Source organism: Haemaphysalis longicornis, unplaced genomic scaffold, assembly GCF_048455015.1.
Source record: "Haemaphysalis longicornis isolate Haplotype H1 unplaced genomic scaffold, Haemaphysalis longicornis Haplotype H1 scaffold_1, whole genome shotgun sequence".
Lineage (NCBI taxonomy): Eukaryota > Metazoa > Arthropoda > Arachnida > Ixodida > Ixodidae > Haemaphysalis > Haemaphysalis longicornis.
This window is the reverse complement of record NW_027526203.1, coordinates 362,384,682-362,401,659: the sequence shown is the minus strand read 5'-3', so window position 1 is coordinate 362,401,659 and position 16,978 is coordinate 362,384,682. Positions and strand designations below refer to the sequence as shown.

The window sequence follows — 16,978 nt, the reverse complement described above, 5'->3', positions numbered from 1 at the left end:
GGAACCACGGGGGAAAGAAGTGCCTTTCATTTGTGTTAAACAGGGGAGTGTTGGGCAAACAGTGGACAGGGTGTCCTTGGAGTAGTTGGAACTTGCACGACTTCTAGCTGCAAAATTTGTCTAGCATGTGGCGCACACTTTAGCATCTTGGTTTGTGGCACCATGCCGCAAGCTTGTCCAGAGACTGAGCACTTCAAATAAGCAGTAAATTAAGAACAAATAAAAGGAATTCACAAATGCGAGCACCGACTCACAACTAAGACTTTTTTTTTTGTATTTCCCCACCAGGCAATATGAAGGGGAAAACTGAATTTTTTTTTTTTTTGTATTTTCCAACCAGGCAATATAAAGGGGAAAGCAGCAGGGATGTCAGTTTTGAAAGCATGCAAAAAAAAGGTGGAGTAAGTAATATGACAGTGCACTGCAAAGCCTGCAACTGCTCTCCACGTTTGAAGCCACAAAGGTACTAAAACGATATTGCTACACTCGCACGCGAAATTTGGAAGTGTAGTGAACGCTGTGTGAGCACACCATCGGTTGCCCTATACAAAAAGGAACTCTGCTATCTGGACACATGACTTGCTAGTATGGGGACTCTGTGGTTGCACCACATCACTTGGCTTTATCGGCTATTGTATGTTTTTTTGCATGTTTCCAAAACTGACACCACTGCCATTTCGAAATCCCTTTATATATTGCCTGGTACAATAAAAAGTTTCGGTTGTTAGTCAGCACTGAAGTTTTTGAATGCCTTTTATTGGTCCTTGTGTACGTGCTGTTTTTCATCATAGTTCATGTAAAACTGCTTGAAAGAAACGTGGGTGAAGCAAATTTTTACCATATACCGTAGTAGAATGGTTGCTGGAGCCCCTGTAATGTGTACCAAGTGTTTTCTATTTTTTTTTTCTTTTTAGGCAAGCAGTGTTGTCTAAAAAAGGGACACTTGAAACAAAGAAACATTTCGGGGCCACGTAAGCTGCACATGACATTGGGGCATGGGTTTATTGGGCTCGTATGCACACCAGTGTTTTCTGAGGTTTGCCTACTTCTGTTTGGTTTTGTGGTGCGTGTGTGAGTGATGCACAATTCTAGTGAACAGTTGGATCAGTTGAGAAAGAAAATGCTAACCAGAAGTTCTCCATGCAGCTCCCCTTGTAATGGCATTGTAACAGTGGACTCATTCAGCATTCACTTGGGTGCTTAGAATGAAAAATAGAAATTACTGGGGGGTGCTGAATTGCAAAAATTGACTGAGAATGGGGCACAATAAGCACCAAATCACAAAATTAACAAGACTGAAATCTGACCCTTTTTTGCAGATTGCATCTATTTGCAGTATTTACGCGTAATAGAGATACATTGTCTTACATCATAGCTTCACTATTGCAACTGCCTGTGAGCCTTTAGAAACATCATTTCATGCATGGGGCTGTGAGGAGCATATATATATATATATATATATATATATATATATATATATATATATTTATTTATTTATTCTGGAGGTCGTGGGTTCGGATCCGGGCATTTTTTCTCCACTTTCTTTCTTTCCAAATTCTTTTTATGTTTCAATGACCTACCACATCCTCCCCTTTCTTCTTGACTGCCACCCCTTATTTCTGTCTTATTACAACGAGCCCCTCATTTTCCTATTCTGATTCGCTATGTATATGTGTGTGTGTATATATATATATATATATATATATATATATATATATATATATATATATATATATATATATATATATATACGAATTTTTAGTTTTACTTAACTCTCTCAGAGCTTGCGTTAAGATATTTCATGCATAAGGCAATAAGAAATAGTTATTCTGTTTGAATTGATTTTTAGTTTGAAGTAATAGCATGAGCTCAATACATTTTGGTATCTTTTCTCTGCATGAATATACAATGCCGTGAAAGTGACAAGAAATTCATCAATTAAAAGGAGTAAAAGATTGGAGGTGTGGGAACAGACTGCAAAAAGTGAGGCAAAAAAAAGGGCAAAGGGTGAAGCAGTGCTAATCGGCCATGTGCCTAGGCCACAGTTTCCCAAGTCTACAGGGATTTAAATTTTATTGCCTTGCTTAGTAAGCTAATGATAGCCACAGGAATTAAAAAGTTTAGGATGTGGTCGAATTTAGATGCATTACCTTTTCAGAGCTCAAAAACACATGCAAATTAGCAAGAAAAGTGGAAGAAGTGTGACGGAAATTGGAATCATGGTCTTTTACTTGGGGATTTTCTATTTTCCACCAAAATGAGATGGGTAATGCTGGAAAAAAAAAAAAGCTTACCCCCCCCCCCCCCCCCTACCCCCTCCCCCCTTCCTTTGTTGTTGTAATGCATCGTTCCTGGTGGGGTGACCCTTAGCACCACAGCTTCCAGTTCGTTTTAGTTCTACCCTTTTGCTTGAAATTATGAGTGTTTGGTGTTTTGCTGGTATCAGTCACTCTGATTTCATTTCTTCTTTTAAGCCCAGCCAATGCTGCATTCGCTTCATTAGTGCATGCATTGTCTTTAGATCTGAGCATAAGAGCCCAAGGAAAAAATCTTGTGTCGACAAGACGTGTAGCTCCTTGCAAAATTGACACTAGTGCATGTGTTGGTCTGTTGCCATGACCTGATGTTTGTATATTGGTCTCCTCGGCACTTTATAGGTGTATTGGTCTATTTTCATTAAGGTGCCCCACCCTTATTCGCTTGGTCGCATAGCAGCCTGTTTATATGTTGCCCCCAAAAGTATGGCCCAAGCCTGAAAAAGTTGTAGTGGGCAAGGTTCTAGTCAGGGCAACGCTACTTTAAATACCTGCATGCCCTCTTTCAAACCTGGAACGAGCAGTGGGGACAGGACACGAGTGTTGATGCCAAGCACCCGTTTGTCACCAACGTCCTCCTTGTGCTTTTTAAGGCACATGAGACAACCCGTAGAGGAGAACTGCAAGGTGCACTTGTTCAAGTCAAGTGCAGTTGGCCATAATTGCACATTGCACCAACTGTTCCAGCCGACTTGGTTTACAATTACAATTTGTTGTGAAAAAAAAAAGGCTATTGGTGCGCAATTGTTGCAAACTGAATGCTTTTGAAACCCGTTGGGCGGCTGCCCTTGTATGCTGCCTTAATTAAATATTTGTATTAAATCCTAATATTTGGCCTTAAACAGGGGTATGAGAACGTTCAGATCGAATAAGCAAAAAAATATTTATTTGCATTTAAAATTTTTAATATTCTCAGTATACAGTGTTCATTGTCCTCTCTAGTGTCTGTAATGGATAAAACATTGATGGATGAAACAGTGTGCTACAGGTATTACATTCATGTTAGTGAAGTGGACAAAGAAATTTTCTGTCTTACAAGAAGTGGGAGCTATCATACCCCGATTTCTCGGAACCATTGCAGGTTTTCACATTTAATTTCGTTCATTTCCAGATATTTGTCTTTTACAATGGGCTCTCTCTATCTGCAGTCTTTTTTTTTCCTCCCCAAATGAGTTATTGGTGTTATCAAGGTTGATGTCGTTATCACTGTGGATCGGTTTTTGTGCTCTCCAAAAAGAGGGCGAGTGCATCGTTGTTGAAGCTCCAGGAAAATCCAGTAGTAAAGTAACGGTGGCTGGACATCGATATTCGAAATGACTATGTGCGCAGGACTCGTAAGTGTACCGCACGCAGTTTGCTTGCTTTGTGTGCAGCACCCTCCATCACGGCACTTCTAGCTACCAGTCTTGCGTAAGGGCGTGCTTTGTTTGTCATAGTGCAACATTATAAAAAACGAATGGCCGATCTAGGTGTAGAAAGCCTTAATGCTGTCTCTTTGAACATGGGTGGTTGACATCTGATGCATGCGTGCACTTTTGTTGTTTGTGGTTGCCAGCATCAAGCTTGTTTAGCTGACAGGCATGATTGGAAGTAATGGCGCATGTGGAATGTGGGAGCCTGCTGCTTGGAGGCTCTTAATAACATAAAGGGACCCAGGGGCAGTATGGCCATCTTGGACTTCTTGCATGCAGTGCCATTGCAGCCAACACGTGTAACAGTTACAAGCAAAAAATAGTAATGGGGATCATTTCACAGTTAACAAAAAACATTTTGTTGCGCCTAGATGAGTGGGTACCTTGAAGCAAATCAAACCATTACAGCTGGTAACTCCATCAGCATAATGACTGCCAAATTGGATTCACCTGTATTCAAAAGCTGTTTGCATCTGACCTGCTGCCTTTTTTTTTTTTTTCAGCAGATTTGTATAACCTTTTGCACAGCGGAAAGCAAACCTCACAGATTGCCCTTACTGCAATGCGCAACTTGATGACACAAAAGGGGAGGGGTGGATCTAATTGCCACTGTGCTGTGTGTCATCATTGCTCAGTGGACTGAGGGACAGTAATGAGAGACAGATAAATCTAGTCTCATCTTGGAAATCTCGGGACACAAGCTTGCTGAAATTTCACTTTGGGGCGATGCTATGATTTTAAAAACTGTGTGCATCCAAGACAAACCCTCAACTACAAGGACAGCTTGGTTTGTGTGTGTGCCTGTTTAACTCTTTTGTTACTGCGCCTATTCAAAATTGTTCAATTTTATTGATACCTTGGGAGGCCCTTTTCATAGCGTTCCAGGCGCTTTTGGAACAAGTAAAGCTATTTGGGGTTATCTCAGTTTTGTTTTTGTCTTTGCAACAAAAACGGGGTTTTTGTCGCGCATTTGCAGCATTTGGGTGTGGAAAAGGGGCGTGATCATCGCACGTCACTGCTACCAAAGAAGGCGGCGTGCCACTCGTAATTACCGTATTTGCTCGAATCTAGGCCGGTAATCTTTTTTTTTTTTTAAGTTGTTTACGAAAGTCGGGGGTCGGCTTTGATTGGAGGATGCGGCTTGCCTGCCGTCGCTAGACACTCAACGCCATCTTGCGGCCACAGGCTTGCAGCTGGCAGGTTTTTAATGGGTTTTCAGAACTCTATGGTTTTCAGGCTCCATTTTGCCCATTGAACGTTGTGAACCAGATATTGTAAACCAAGTGCTCAGTGTTCCCTGCTTGCTTGCGTACATCGTCGTGTGACCTTGAGAAGCACCTGTGTTCACGGCACAATGGCGCCCACGAAGCGGTGCCACTACACCGTGGCTTTTAACTCTTTCGTTACCACGGGAAAATTGACCGTTTTTTAGGGGTCCAAGAAAACATTTTTTGTTTCTGCTAAAAAAATTGGTTAGGCACTAATTACAGGACCACAAAATGCAGATTATTTAATGGCCTTTTCAATAACACCAGTTTTTAAAATGTTTTCATATATCATAGTTGCAAAAAAATATCAATCAAAATTTTTGTCAAATTGTCGATTAAAAATGATAAAAAAGGAGTTCTGTATAACAAACCACCGGTAGTAGAAAGAAACTAATTAGAATATACATTTGGATAGAAACATTTCAAAAACACGCCCTAGAAAAAATGTCGACGTGCGCGGAACAGTTTTTCAGATATAAAAAAAATGTTAGCACGCACGGTGCTCGTGTGATGCGGTGAAGCCCAACCTCCAATTCAAAACGTGCTATTTCAGGTGGTTCCATAGAAGAAATCTGCAGGTTTCACATCATCAGAGGCACCAATTTGCCCCCACATAACGTAAAAACATCTTGTCAATGACTGACTTTGCATTTACAGCCAGCACAATATTTGGGACAAGCATGCGATGCGAAAAAACGTGCATGAAGTTGAAAACGGAACTCCGTGGTTGATGCTTGACGTTCACGGTCAGGTAGCTCTCAAAACATATGAAGTTGAGCTTTGTTATCATCTTCTAACTCACAATTGTAGCCTTGCTTGCAGGAATGAGGTGCGATGCGCTAGAATCGTGCCCTGCAAACTTTGGCCGAGTAGCTGTTGCGCGATAAAAAAGATCAGCACAATGAGCCTCCTCCATTGCAGCACTACCTAACATTTTTGAAATGAAACAGTACAAAAATTTATCGAAGACTCTGTCCGAATAGATAGTTCAACTAAGCAGCAACACTAGACCCTCGGAGATACCCTCGTATGGAAACGAAACTGGAAGGCAAACAGCTGGCAGTGTGTAAGGCCGGTTTGAAGCGCTGTCCTCGTCTGAACAGATATCTGGCGACCGAGTGTAATCTTTTGACTTGCATCTGAAGTTCTTATCGCAGAAATCGGGTTAGGGTTCAGTGAAATCAGGAGCAGCATGCTTTGTTCGAGGATCAGGTGCGGACACTCAAGGCACCATTGCAGTTAGCCTTGAAGTTGGGTAACTACGTAGTAGCACTAAATATGAATTTCGTGATGCAGAAATGAAACCGAAACTGTTGTAAACTGCTCGCGAATGGTCCTGGGGTAAGTAGAACTGCCACACAACTTAGAACAACGTGCACAAAGGCACTAAAACTGCCTAAAATCATGAAGTAGCTTTTCAAACAGGCACTGCTTGACATTTTCAGCCGATTTCAGGGGTTATTACTGTCAGATTGCAAACCTGACGATTGAAAAGCGTTTCCTGGTTCATCATTCATGCCCTGATAACAAAAAACAACCGCTGATGCAGAATAATTACTAGTGGCACACATTCTTCGTTAATAGCTGTGATGCGCGATGACCACGCCCCTCTTCCACACACAGGTGATTCAAGCGCGTGTCAAAAATCATGTTTTTGTTGCAAAAATGAAAACAAAACTGATTTTGAAAGGCGATTTTTGTATCTAACTCAAAACAGCTTTACTTGTTCGAGCAATGCCTGGAACGCTATGAAAAGGCGCTCCCAAAGTATCGTTCAAATTGAACGATTTTGAATAGGCGCGGTAACGAAAGATTTAAGTGCAAGGTAGTCGTGGAGGCCGAGAGAACTTCAAACCTCCAAGCACAGCACGACTTCGGAGTCAATGGGGAGAACGTGTGGCGATGGTGGAAGCAGTGGAACGAACTTTCCAACTGCGTGGCCAAGCAGATGGCCTTCACAGGACACAAGAAAGATCTACACCACGAGGTGGACGGTTGCTGACTTTACCCAGCAGCAAAGAGAGGGTGGAACGCCTGTGACGACAGACATGATACAGGCGAAGGCGAGGGAGATCGCAAACATTCGAGGTGTCGTGTGGGCCCAGTTCAAGGCCAGCAGGGGCTAGATTACTCATTTTGTAAAGCGGTTGGCAGTTCAGGTTCAGCCTGCGAGTGAGCATTGAACATGCTACGACAAGCACCACAAAAAATGAATTGCATGTTCTAGTCTCAGTCCAGCGCTTTTTTTTTTTTTTTTTCATTCTGCTTACATTGGAGGTTTTTTTTTTTTTTTTTTTTTTTTTTCTGATCTTCTGAATTTCGGGGTCGGCCTAGAATCGAAGCTGGCCTAGGTTCGAGTAAATACGGTACTCTGTATCAGCGTTTGGTTTTTGTCAGGGCACGAATGGTGGTGAATCAGATGATTTTCACTTGTCAGGTTTGCACCCTTGGTACAACTAGTATTCCCTAAAATAGGCTGAAAATATCCAGAAGTGCCTGTTTGCAAAGATATTTTATGATTTTAGGCAGTTTTATTGCCTTTGTGCATGTTGCTCTAAGTCGTGTTGTAGTTCTACTTGCCACAGGACTATTTGAAAACAGTTTACAACAGTTTCGGCTTAGTTTTTGCATCGTGAAACTTGTATTTGGCGCTACTGCGCAGTTACCCAACTCCAAGCCTATCTGCCATGGTGCCTTCAATGTTCGCTACTGATCCTCGGAAAAAGCATGCTGCTCGTGTTTCCATCTTACCCCAACCTGATTTCTGCAATAAGAACTTCAGATGCAAGACAAATGTGAACACCCAGTCGCCAGATATCAGTTTCCACAAGGAGAGAGCTTCAAACCGGCCTTGCATACCGCTAGCTGTTCACCAGCCAGTTTCGTTTCCATATGAGGGGGAGGCCTAGTGTTGCTTTTAAGTAGAGCTGTCTATTTGGACGGAGTCTTCAGCAGGTTTGCTGTTGTTTCTTTTTAAAAATGTTAGGTGGCGCTGCAATGCAGAAGGCTCATAGCATTAAACTCTGTTATTGCGCAACAGCTACTCAGTGGAAGCTTGCAGGACACGATTCTAGTGCATCGCACCTTATTCTTGCAAGCAGGGCTACAATAGCGAGTCGAAATATGATAACAAATCGCAAGTTTGTTTAAATTTAAAGATAACTAACAGTGAACGTCAACAAGCAACAACTACCGAGTTTTGTTTTCAACTCCATGCAGATTTTTTTTGCATTTTATGCTTGTCCCAAATACTTTGCTGGCCGTAAATGCAGTCATTCACAAGATGTTTTTACGTCGCGCGGGAAAATTTGTGCTTCTGATAATGTCAAACCGCCAGATATCTTCCTGGGAGCCACCTAAAATTGTGCATTTTGAAATGTAGGTTGGGCTTCACTGCATGGCACGGGCACCACGCGTGCTAACATTTTTTTATATCTGACGAACTGTTCCGCACAAGTCCACATTATTTCTAGGACGTGTTTCCTTGAATGTTCTCCTAAAAATAATGTATATTCAAATTTTTTTCTACTATCGCTGGTTTGTTATACACAACTCCTTTTTTATCATTTTCTACGACAAATTGACAAAAATTTGGATTTTGATTTTTTTTTTTTTTTTTCGCAACTATGATGTATGAAAACGTTTCAAAAACTGGTGTTGTTGGAATGGGCGTTAAGTCATCTGCATTTCATGTTATGTTGCTGCAGTTAGTGCCTAACAACATGTTTAGCAGAAAAAAGTTTTCTAAGACCCCGAAAAATCGGTAATTATCGCGGTAACGAAAGAGTTTAAGGCCTGATGTGTGGGGTACCTGTGCTCCAGTACTGCCGACTAGATGATTTGATTTGTTTAAGTCTCCTACTAATGGAGCCTATGTTGAGCAGAATGGGCCGGTTTATTGCTTTGCAGTGGCTGACTAGTGTGTTCACAGGATGATGCTTGCCTTTGTAGGTCCAGCTCATCTCGCAGCCCATCGAGGTCCCGGTCGCAAAGCTTTTCGCGAAGCCCCAGCCTCAACAGTGTCTCTTCGGCTTCAAGCTCACCCAGCCGTCGTCGCGGGCCTGGTCCCACACCGGCGGCTAAACCCCCACTGTTCCGTGCGAGGAACCCGTCGCCACCCAAAAAAGGTACTCTCCTGTGCTGGCTTGGTGGGGGACCCTTCATATTCATTCCCCTCCGGGAGGGAATCGTTCTCTCAAATTACTAACCTAAATGGGGGTTGGTTTTATCGCACAATGTGATGTGGGCCTGACTGCAAGGAAAGATTCATTTGTGTGTACGTTGCAGCACATTGTCGTCATTATGATACCATCCACACTAATAAGGGACGGCCTACTCCTGATGTTTAGTGTGGAGCAGAATCGTAATCTCAAAAAACAAAACAATGACGTGTCACTGTTCCTTGCGCCAGATGGGAGCAAGTTCAGGAGGAGGAGCCGAATACCCTGCTCATTTGGGATAGAGGCAGTATGCAGGCGAGCTGAGGCACATTTGAATCCCTTCAAAAGTACTGTAGTGATGCTTCAAGCACTTCCAGTTCTCATCATATTCGTATATTTGGAGCACTGACATACCTATGAGCTCTAGTAGGTAATAGGTTCACACCTGAGTTCACACACTCGCTTTACCCAGCATCGCAGATTTCTACAGTTTTAACAGACTTTTAGTTCCACTGTCGAACTTAACAGAAAAAAAAAAATACCAAGAAAAAATGCCGAGCCCACGTGAGCGTGCACCTCGTGAGGAGTGCCCGGCGTCGGCTAGCTCGACCTTCGAGAACGCTCTGCCCAGCGTTCGTGGTGTGATCTCTCGCACACTGTTCTCCTGGGCAGTTCACGTGCATTGGCACCTAAAGTGGGGGAGCACAGGCGCAGAGTTCACGCTGAGGACGCCAAGTTCGCGAAGCCGGTTGCCGAGGGTTCAAGCACGTGCTAACGCCGCCCACTTTGGGAGGGATGTGAAAGCCTGCGTACAAAACAACTTGGGCCTGCCAGTCATGGAGAACTTTGAGTGGCAGCTTCAGAAATCGATGTGAGGTGCAACAGCCGGGTCCCCAATGAAGGGAGAGGGGCTGCCAGCTCTGCTGTAGCTCCAGCCTTGCTCCACTAGTGCAAGCTGCGCCAATTTTTTTTAGCACCTAAAGCATCACAAAGGACCTTGTAAATGCACCTGGGTCCCCTTCTTAAATGGGGAGCAAACCCCTCCACTTCGTCATCACGCAACGTAGGAGCAACAGGAAATGCTTCTGTCGCTAAAGCAGTGTGACACAGATGACCAGTACCAATCCTTTGCTGAGGATTGTGCAGGCTTTATTTCACCCGAGCCAGTGCTCCTACCGTAGTCGGGGGGAAATCTGAGCCATGTGCCGCACCCTCTGGGAGATTTATCTATCCTGTTGAACACTGCTTCTAATTACCGGGGAGTGAAGTCGTGTATGGATGGAGGCGAAAAGCGAAAACGCCCGATTTCAGCTCATGTTAAAGATCCCCAGGCGGTCAAAGTTAATCCAGTGCCCTCCACTACAACACGCCTCATCGCCTGTGTAGCGTCGGGGCATTAAACCTCATAATCAGTTGAGTCATGTATGGCACTGCCTGTGCACTAGAGACTAATACTTTAGGCAGCAGTGCAATTCTTCCAGCATTGTGTAACTATTTTGCTTGGCGTGTAATTTTTGTAATGTTTCTTTTTGTAACAGCCACTTCAATTAAATCTTCTTGTATTTTGCTTGGCGTGTAATGTTTCTTTTTGTAACAGCCACTTCAATTAAATCTTCTTGAGTGCTCTATTTACATCATAACATGGGGTACCACTGTATAATGACAGGTCAACTATAGTTCATTCCACAAGCTATGTGGAGCACTGTGGGGGCTGCATTGTTGTCAACAGTCCGCCCACTGAGCATGCCTAAATCACCACAAAAGGAGCCTTAAAAGGGCATTTCCTTCTCCCCTCTCGGAAGGTGGAACCACAAGGCCTGGCGCCTTTTGTCGCTTCCTTCACGGTTGGCAACAATGGGCGGATTGTTGACAACAATGTAGCCTCCACAGTGCTGCATGCAGCTTGTGGAATGAACTAGTATAGTAAGGATCCAGTGCAATTTATGTTACCTTGTTAGGTTACTGCCTCTCTGCAAATGGAAAAAATCATAACTGGATCAGTTTCTGGGGATCTTTTTTCAGGTTGCTTTATTGTGCCTTTCCACTCTCGCCATGTTATGTTCAGCCCAGCAACTGTGGTAAAACATTCCCTGCAGTGCCCGAAAGTTCCAAGAAGCGAATGGAAAAAGACCCCCTGGCCAAGGGCAGCGCCAAGGTGGCAGCACCACCGCCTCCGCCAGCTGCGCCCGCCGTTGTCATGCCGAGTTACCGGGAGCCGTTGCAGCCCACTTTGGACCTGGGTGGCTTTGACGAAGAGCTGGCCCAGCGGCAGGCCCGAGAGGCTTTGCTCCGACAGCAGGGCATCAATCCCAAGCCCCAGATCAAGCTCACCCTCATCAAAAAGGCAAGCTGGCTGAATGGGGCATTATGGCTGGCCACTGGTCAAATGCAGGGGGTGCATGGATCACTAAACTAACTGGCAACTTGGAAAATGCAGTCCAAGCTCCGCATGCTGCTCACCAGCGGTCGTTCCTCCACACCACTCAAGTGGTCTGTAACAGAGGCTGTGTTTTGGTGGTCCAAGCGAGAGATGTAGATTAGGCCCCAAGCACAACTTTGTAACTTTCTTGGATGTTGTGTGCAGGTGTAGTATTAATGGAATTTATACCCAAGCCTACAGGCATTTTAAATGACATGGGTGTAAAATGTGCCATTGTGCAGTCAACACGGCTTGCCTACTGCTGTTGACTGACCAAGGCCAGAGTAACGTGCATTCTTTGCTTGTGCTGGACTGTAGGTAGAACATGTGGAGCAGCAGCTTGTGTTTTCTCTGTAGCTGAGAAGTGTATTCACAAATTTCAGTGGATGTTAGTTGGTTGTATGCAATTTCCTAAACCATTGCCTACATAATCGGATTGAACCTAGCAGATGGGACATTGTGCATTCTTTTTTGATGAGACACATCAACCTTCAATTGACAGTTGAACGCTTACTTGCAAGTGTGCCTATAGATAGTCAATGCGTCACTCAATAGATGGTTGGTTGGAAGGCCTTCGGAAGACCTTTGGAATAGCTGTGTAGACGGGCGTTGCATTTACATGAACAGTGTGTTTCGACTGCCTAAAAGGCAATTGGAGGCATTTTGTAGCTTGCAGCTTCGCTGCTGAAAATATATGGTGCAAATGGTATCTATGGTCCTCTTTGTGCCCAACATTGGCATTTAGGATTAATATTTATTATTGACTTATATGCGTACAGTAGAATTTTGATGAATGGAAATCACTTAAAAAGCAGCTGTCCTAGAGTTGTTTGGGTTAGAAGTTGATGGTGCTTAAATATAAAAACTAAAAAAAAACTATCTAGGAGTTTTATTGCAGTATTTATGGTATGCAATAATATTGCTGTTTCATTTAATGGGAGGAAGATTTTGGCACTCAGAATAGACAGAACAGCCAATTTACCAACATGTTCCAGCCTCGCTTATGTATTTTGCCAACTGAGCCAAGTAACGTGTGAGTGATGCTCACCCATCAGACTAGAGGAGAAGTCCAGGAGGTCGGTCGATCTTGCTGCATCCAGAAAGGAGGCGATGGTGTTATGACGAGGCAAAACTCGTGGCAAACTCGACCACCTGTAGTTTGCAGAGCAGGGACCGCCACAAGTGGGCCAATATTGGCAAGTGGGACACCCTAGATGGCTCTATGTAGCAGAGCCCCCACCGCAAAGGGCTCACATTCAGGGGAGACAGCTGTGTCCCTCACCAAGAGCAGAAGCATAGTCAAGCACACACGTACATCGCAGCGGCAAGAACTAAGCTCCTTTGTCGTGTTTACACATTACGTTGGGTGTTTCTTCATCAGACTATCAGGAGTGTATCATGGTGCCAAGGTTGACTTTTCATTGTCTTGTTTGTCTTTGATATTTCCAGACACTTCCATTAGCATTGCCGAAAAAGGAGGAGCCTACTGTCAAGAACAATGGGGACAAAGGTACCGTGTTCATGATTTCTTAACAAAACGTCTCAAGGGTAACCCCTTGCAATCCCTGCTTGAACTGGTCTTCTGTACCACTTTGATTGGTTTTGGTAGTGCAAGTAATAGAGTAAAGTGGAACCTCATAATATAAAATTATATTATTATATTATATATAATAATATAAAATTATAATAATAAAAATAAATATAATAAAATTATATAATAAAAATATAATAAAAAATTATATTTTAGTCATGTAGCTATTGCAATTTTAGAAAATTTTAATGTAAAAAAATTGCAGAAACTCCAAAGGGTGAATTCTTGGATAGTGCGTAAGTATACACCGCACTGCTGTGCACGAGACCTGCTCTGCCGTGCTTTGAGACCCTTGAGTCTTTGCCACTTCGCAAAAATGCCTTGCCAGAAAGGCATTTTTGTAAGGGCAGTATGAGCAGTCTGATATTCTGTTCGGCTTTCTGTTAAACACCGCCATAAGAGCCATGTGGGACCCTCTCTGTACATCGATCTCTTTAAAGGCTTTAAAGCCAGCTTCCTTAATGCCCCCCCCCCCCCCCCCCCCCCCCCCCTCTCTCTCTCTCTCTCTCTCTCTCTCTCTCTCTCCTTCCTCCCTCCCTCCCTCCCTCCCTGAAGAGAAGAGAACCAATGCGACGCCGCCATTGGCGAACCTCGCAACCAAAAAAAAAACCCCCCAAAATCTAAAAATAATGCTGTGGTTTACATATTTTGGCTATTAATTGAGTGGCATTATCAATTCAAGGCTAAACAATGAGAACTGTATATTTTTGAAGTGCTTATCTTACACCCAGCAAATTTATTTCGGTTGGAACTACTTCCAGCTGCATAGCGAAACGGCGTGGTTCGGCTCTACAGCCTTGGCAGCATTTCCCCAGAAAGTTGTCCTTGAGTATAGTAATCAGTCTGCCTGTGATGGAGTAGTGCATTGCATGTCTCTCCCCGTACAAAGCTACGAACCTGCGTTCAGATAACATTGGCAGGATAATGCATTCTGTCCATGCTCATAGTAGCGCTGTGAGCCTTGTATTAAGGCTCTATTGTATACTCATGCAAGACAGTTTACGAAAGCTGACCACCAGAAAAGGGCAGAGTTGTCGTACTAGGGGTAGAGGAGGGGAAGGGAACACATGGCAAATGGGATGTGCTTCTCAGCATAGAGTGGATCAATAGCCAAGGTGTTGTGTTGCTGAGCATGAGGTTGCGGGTTTAATAAATGGCCAGTCTATGGAGGGGAATTCAGAAATGCTTGCAGGTATGGGACTTCATGTGTGACAGAAATCTAGCTGGTTTTAACACTTTCTTGACCGCAGAAAAATCTTGTTTTTGAGTTTTCCAGGAAATATTTTTTCTTGCCACAAAAAATTGATGCTGAAGTGGCGCTATTTGACGCTATTTGACTTGACGCTATTTCACTGTCTGTACTAAAGTCTGACGAATCGAAGTCGTCTTCCGTTGCTGTGCTGTTACCATCATGCGCAGACCCAAGCTCAGATACATCGGAATCCGCCGAAATTCACCGTTCTTAAGAAGCATTGACGAGCGGCAGCTACGCCATAAGGGGTATTTACACGACGGAGAAATCCGCAGTGTGGCTACTAGGCATGCGCGCCACGTAACCCCTACGTCACAGTTTCACTTCGGCGCATCACTCCGATCGGAGGTTGGAGCTTCTGCTCGCGAGCTACAAATGATCCGATGCTTGGCGGCGGAGGTGGCGGGATTTAATCTGTTCGTCAGGCAGCTGGCCGCGAATCAACTTCTAGAGCGGTTGCAGGTGCTCTATTTTTATTGCTGTTTATTACACTGGACAAGCAAATGCGCCGCACAAACGACAGGTGCACCCAAAGAGCCGCGTATACCACCAGCACTGTCGCTGGGCGAGCGGCGACCACAAAGTGGCGCAGGCCACCGCAGGTAGCTCAAGCGATAGCTTGTTATCGCTCCCCAAGGTGCAAACAAAGCTGTGAGAAAGGGGATAATGATGTGATGGCAAATTGCATTAAAAATCGTCATCTGCACCGCTTGCGAGAGCCGCAATCAAATATTTGCCGCAGTGTTAAGCCTAAAATCTGTATGCGGGCCTGTAGGCGGACCGGCCGGCTGCTCTCAGCACGCGCTCACCATTGAATTCTGCACTAACTGAGCTGTAGAGTGCACTTTAAAATGCTATTATAATATAATAACAACAAAATATGGTGCCTTTTGATGAGAAAATTTACAGACTGATAGAAAAATGGCTGTGGAGGCCAAAAATGCCATTTTTGAGAAAACACTTTTTTTGACCGTTTTTCGGCCCCGAAGACCCAACTGCCCCCTTAAAGTGTGCAAGCTGTTCTTCTCTTCAAAATGGGGAGTGAGTACTCGAGATACTAACAGTGCCTTTCATCATAGGTGCGAAGAAAAGGCCAGCCTCACCGAAGATGCCCGCATCGCCCTCTCCACCGCCCAGTGGTCGGAAGTCAGCCACTCTGCGTCGTGAAGAGCTTTTGAAGCAGCTGAAGGCAGTTGAAGACGCTATCGCCCGCAAGCGAGCCAAGTTTAGCTAGCCTTCTGTGGCTTCTACCATCAAGTCTATCATCCCCCCGCCCGCTCTTTCCCCCTCCCCCAGCCTATAATCCTCTGTAAATAAACTCTGTCGCGAGTGTCGTCTGGAAAAAGTGCCCGGCTTTCTTTTTGTTATTGTGTTTGTGTTCCCCTGCTAAGTTCTCTGCATCAAAACAAGTGGGGTCAGTTTGTTTGTGTGCCCTCGTAAACATGCGAAAGAATTGAAATAAAGATGCAAATTGAAAAGCTGGGTCCCAGGTGGTAACAAATCACTGTGTTGTGCCAGTAAGTGTGAACAGAATCTATACGTACAGACTGCCCATATTTTTTGTCAAGCCCTTGGTTAGTTGCCAAGGGCTTGATGCTGTTTCACTAGGCTAGTTTGCCATATTCACGATAACTAGTTTTACAGTTTTTGGTATCGCGAAGGGCACTACGTTGGGTTCATGGTTGGCAGTGATGCTGCTGCACCCAAAGGCTACATTCCAGGTAACTTGTGCCAAACCCTGCTGTTTGTGATTTGTGGAAATGAAACCAACCACCTGAGCTTGCAGTGCTTGGCTACTGAAGTGACACTGTTTAATATGTGCACTTGCAGCCTCTCCTGCATGTCTGCATAAAGCAAAGGTGTGTGGAAAACTCAACAGAAGAGGGGCACAGGATGGTCATGCTGCATCGGAAAATACCTTTAACACGGCTGCTATCCACATGTTCAGCCTTCCTTTGACATGGCTGTGTTTGGCCTGAACACAAAGCGCTAAACTCGCAGCTTTTGGTGAAAGGAACAAAAATTCAACCACCTTGCCAGTTGATATGTGAAGGCTGAGGAAACAGCTGATCTGGTAGTCTTCACTAGCTTCAACTCTGCTTTTCTAAGGCCTGCCCCTTTCTTAAGAGGAAGATAGTTAAAAGGCGAAGCTTTCCCCCTCTAAAGTCCAAAACCCAAAGTGCCAACGCCTGCGCTATGAACCCAAAGGAAATGCTGAGCTCTCCGAATGCAACGATAGTGAAATCAGCTATACGACAGTTTCATAATCTGACGGACACAGGATCGATTCCGACCATGGGAAGTGGTTTTTTCTTTCAGATTGACTGCAGATCTTCCCCGCTGCTGCTAATCCCGTACCCCTTCGGGCCTCTGGGGTGGCTATTGGTTCGATTGCCGGTTTCAGGGCGTAAAGGTCCCGGGTTTGATTCCCAACACCCTAACCGCATTTTTTTCTTGAGCGGCATACTCCTAGCATCTGTTAGTGGGCTCCTTGCCTCCTCGCCACTTTCCCTCACTTAGCCTAGCATTTTTCCCTCCGCTTCGCTGAGCAGAATTACCTG

General features: G+C 44.4%; 1 protein-coding gene across 9 annotated transcripts in view; it reads left to right on the top strand.

Annotated features, from left to right (window-relative positions):
• Positions 1-15,918, top strand: part of LOC144155013 (uncharacterized) — a 65,475-nt gene extending 49,557 nt beyond the window's left edge. For 7 of the 9 annotated variants that reach the window (XM_077686203.1, XM_077686195.1, XM_077686198.1 and 4 more), the window contains 5 exons: positions 915-971; positions 8,947-9,122; positions 11,252-11,499; positions 13,024-13,084; positions 15,497-15,918. In XM_077686203.1, the coding sequence (XP_077542329.1) occupies positions 915-971; positions 8,947-9,122; positions 11,252-11,499; positions 13,024-13,084; positions 15,497-15,651 (697 nt within the window). In that variant the 3' untranslated portion in view covers positions 15,652-15,918. The remainder of the gene's footprint in view (positions 1-914; positions 972-8,946; positions 9,123-11,251; positions 11,500-13,023; positions 13,085-15,496) is intronic. The other 2 variants (XM_077686202.1, XM_077686201.1) reach the window with 1 other exon arrangement.
• Positions 15,919-16,978: the final 1,060 nt, after the last annotated feature.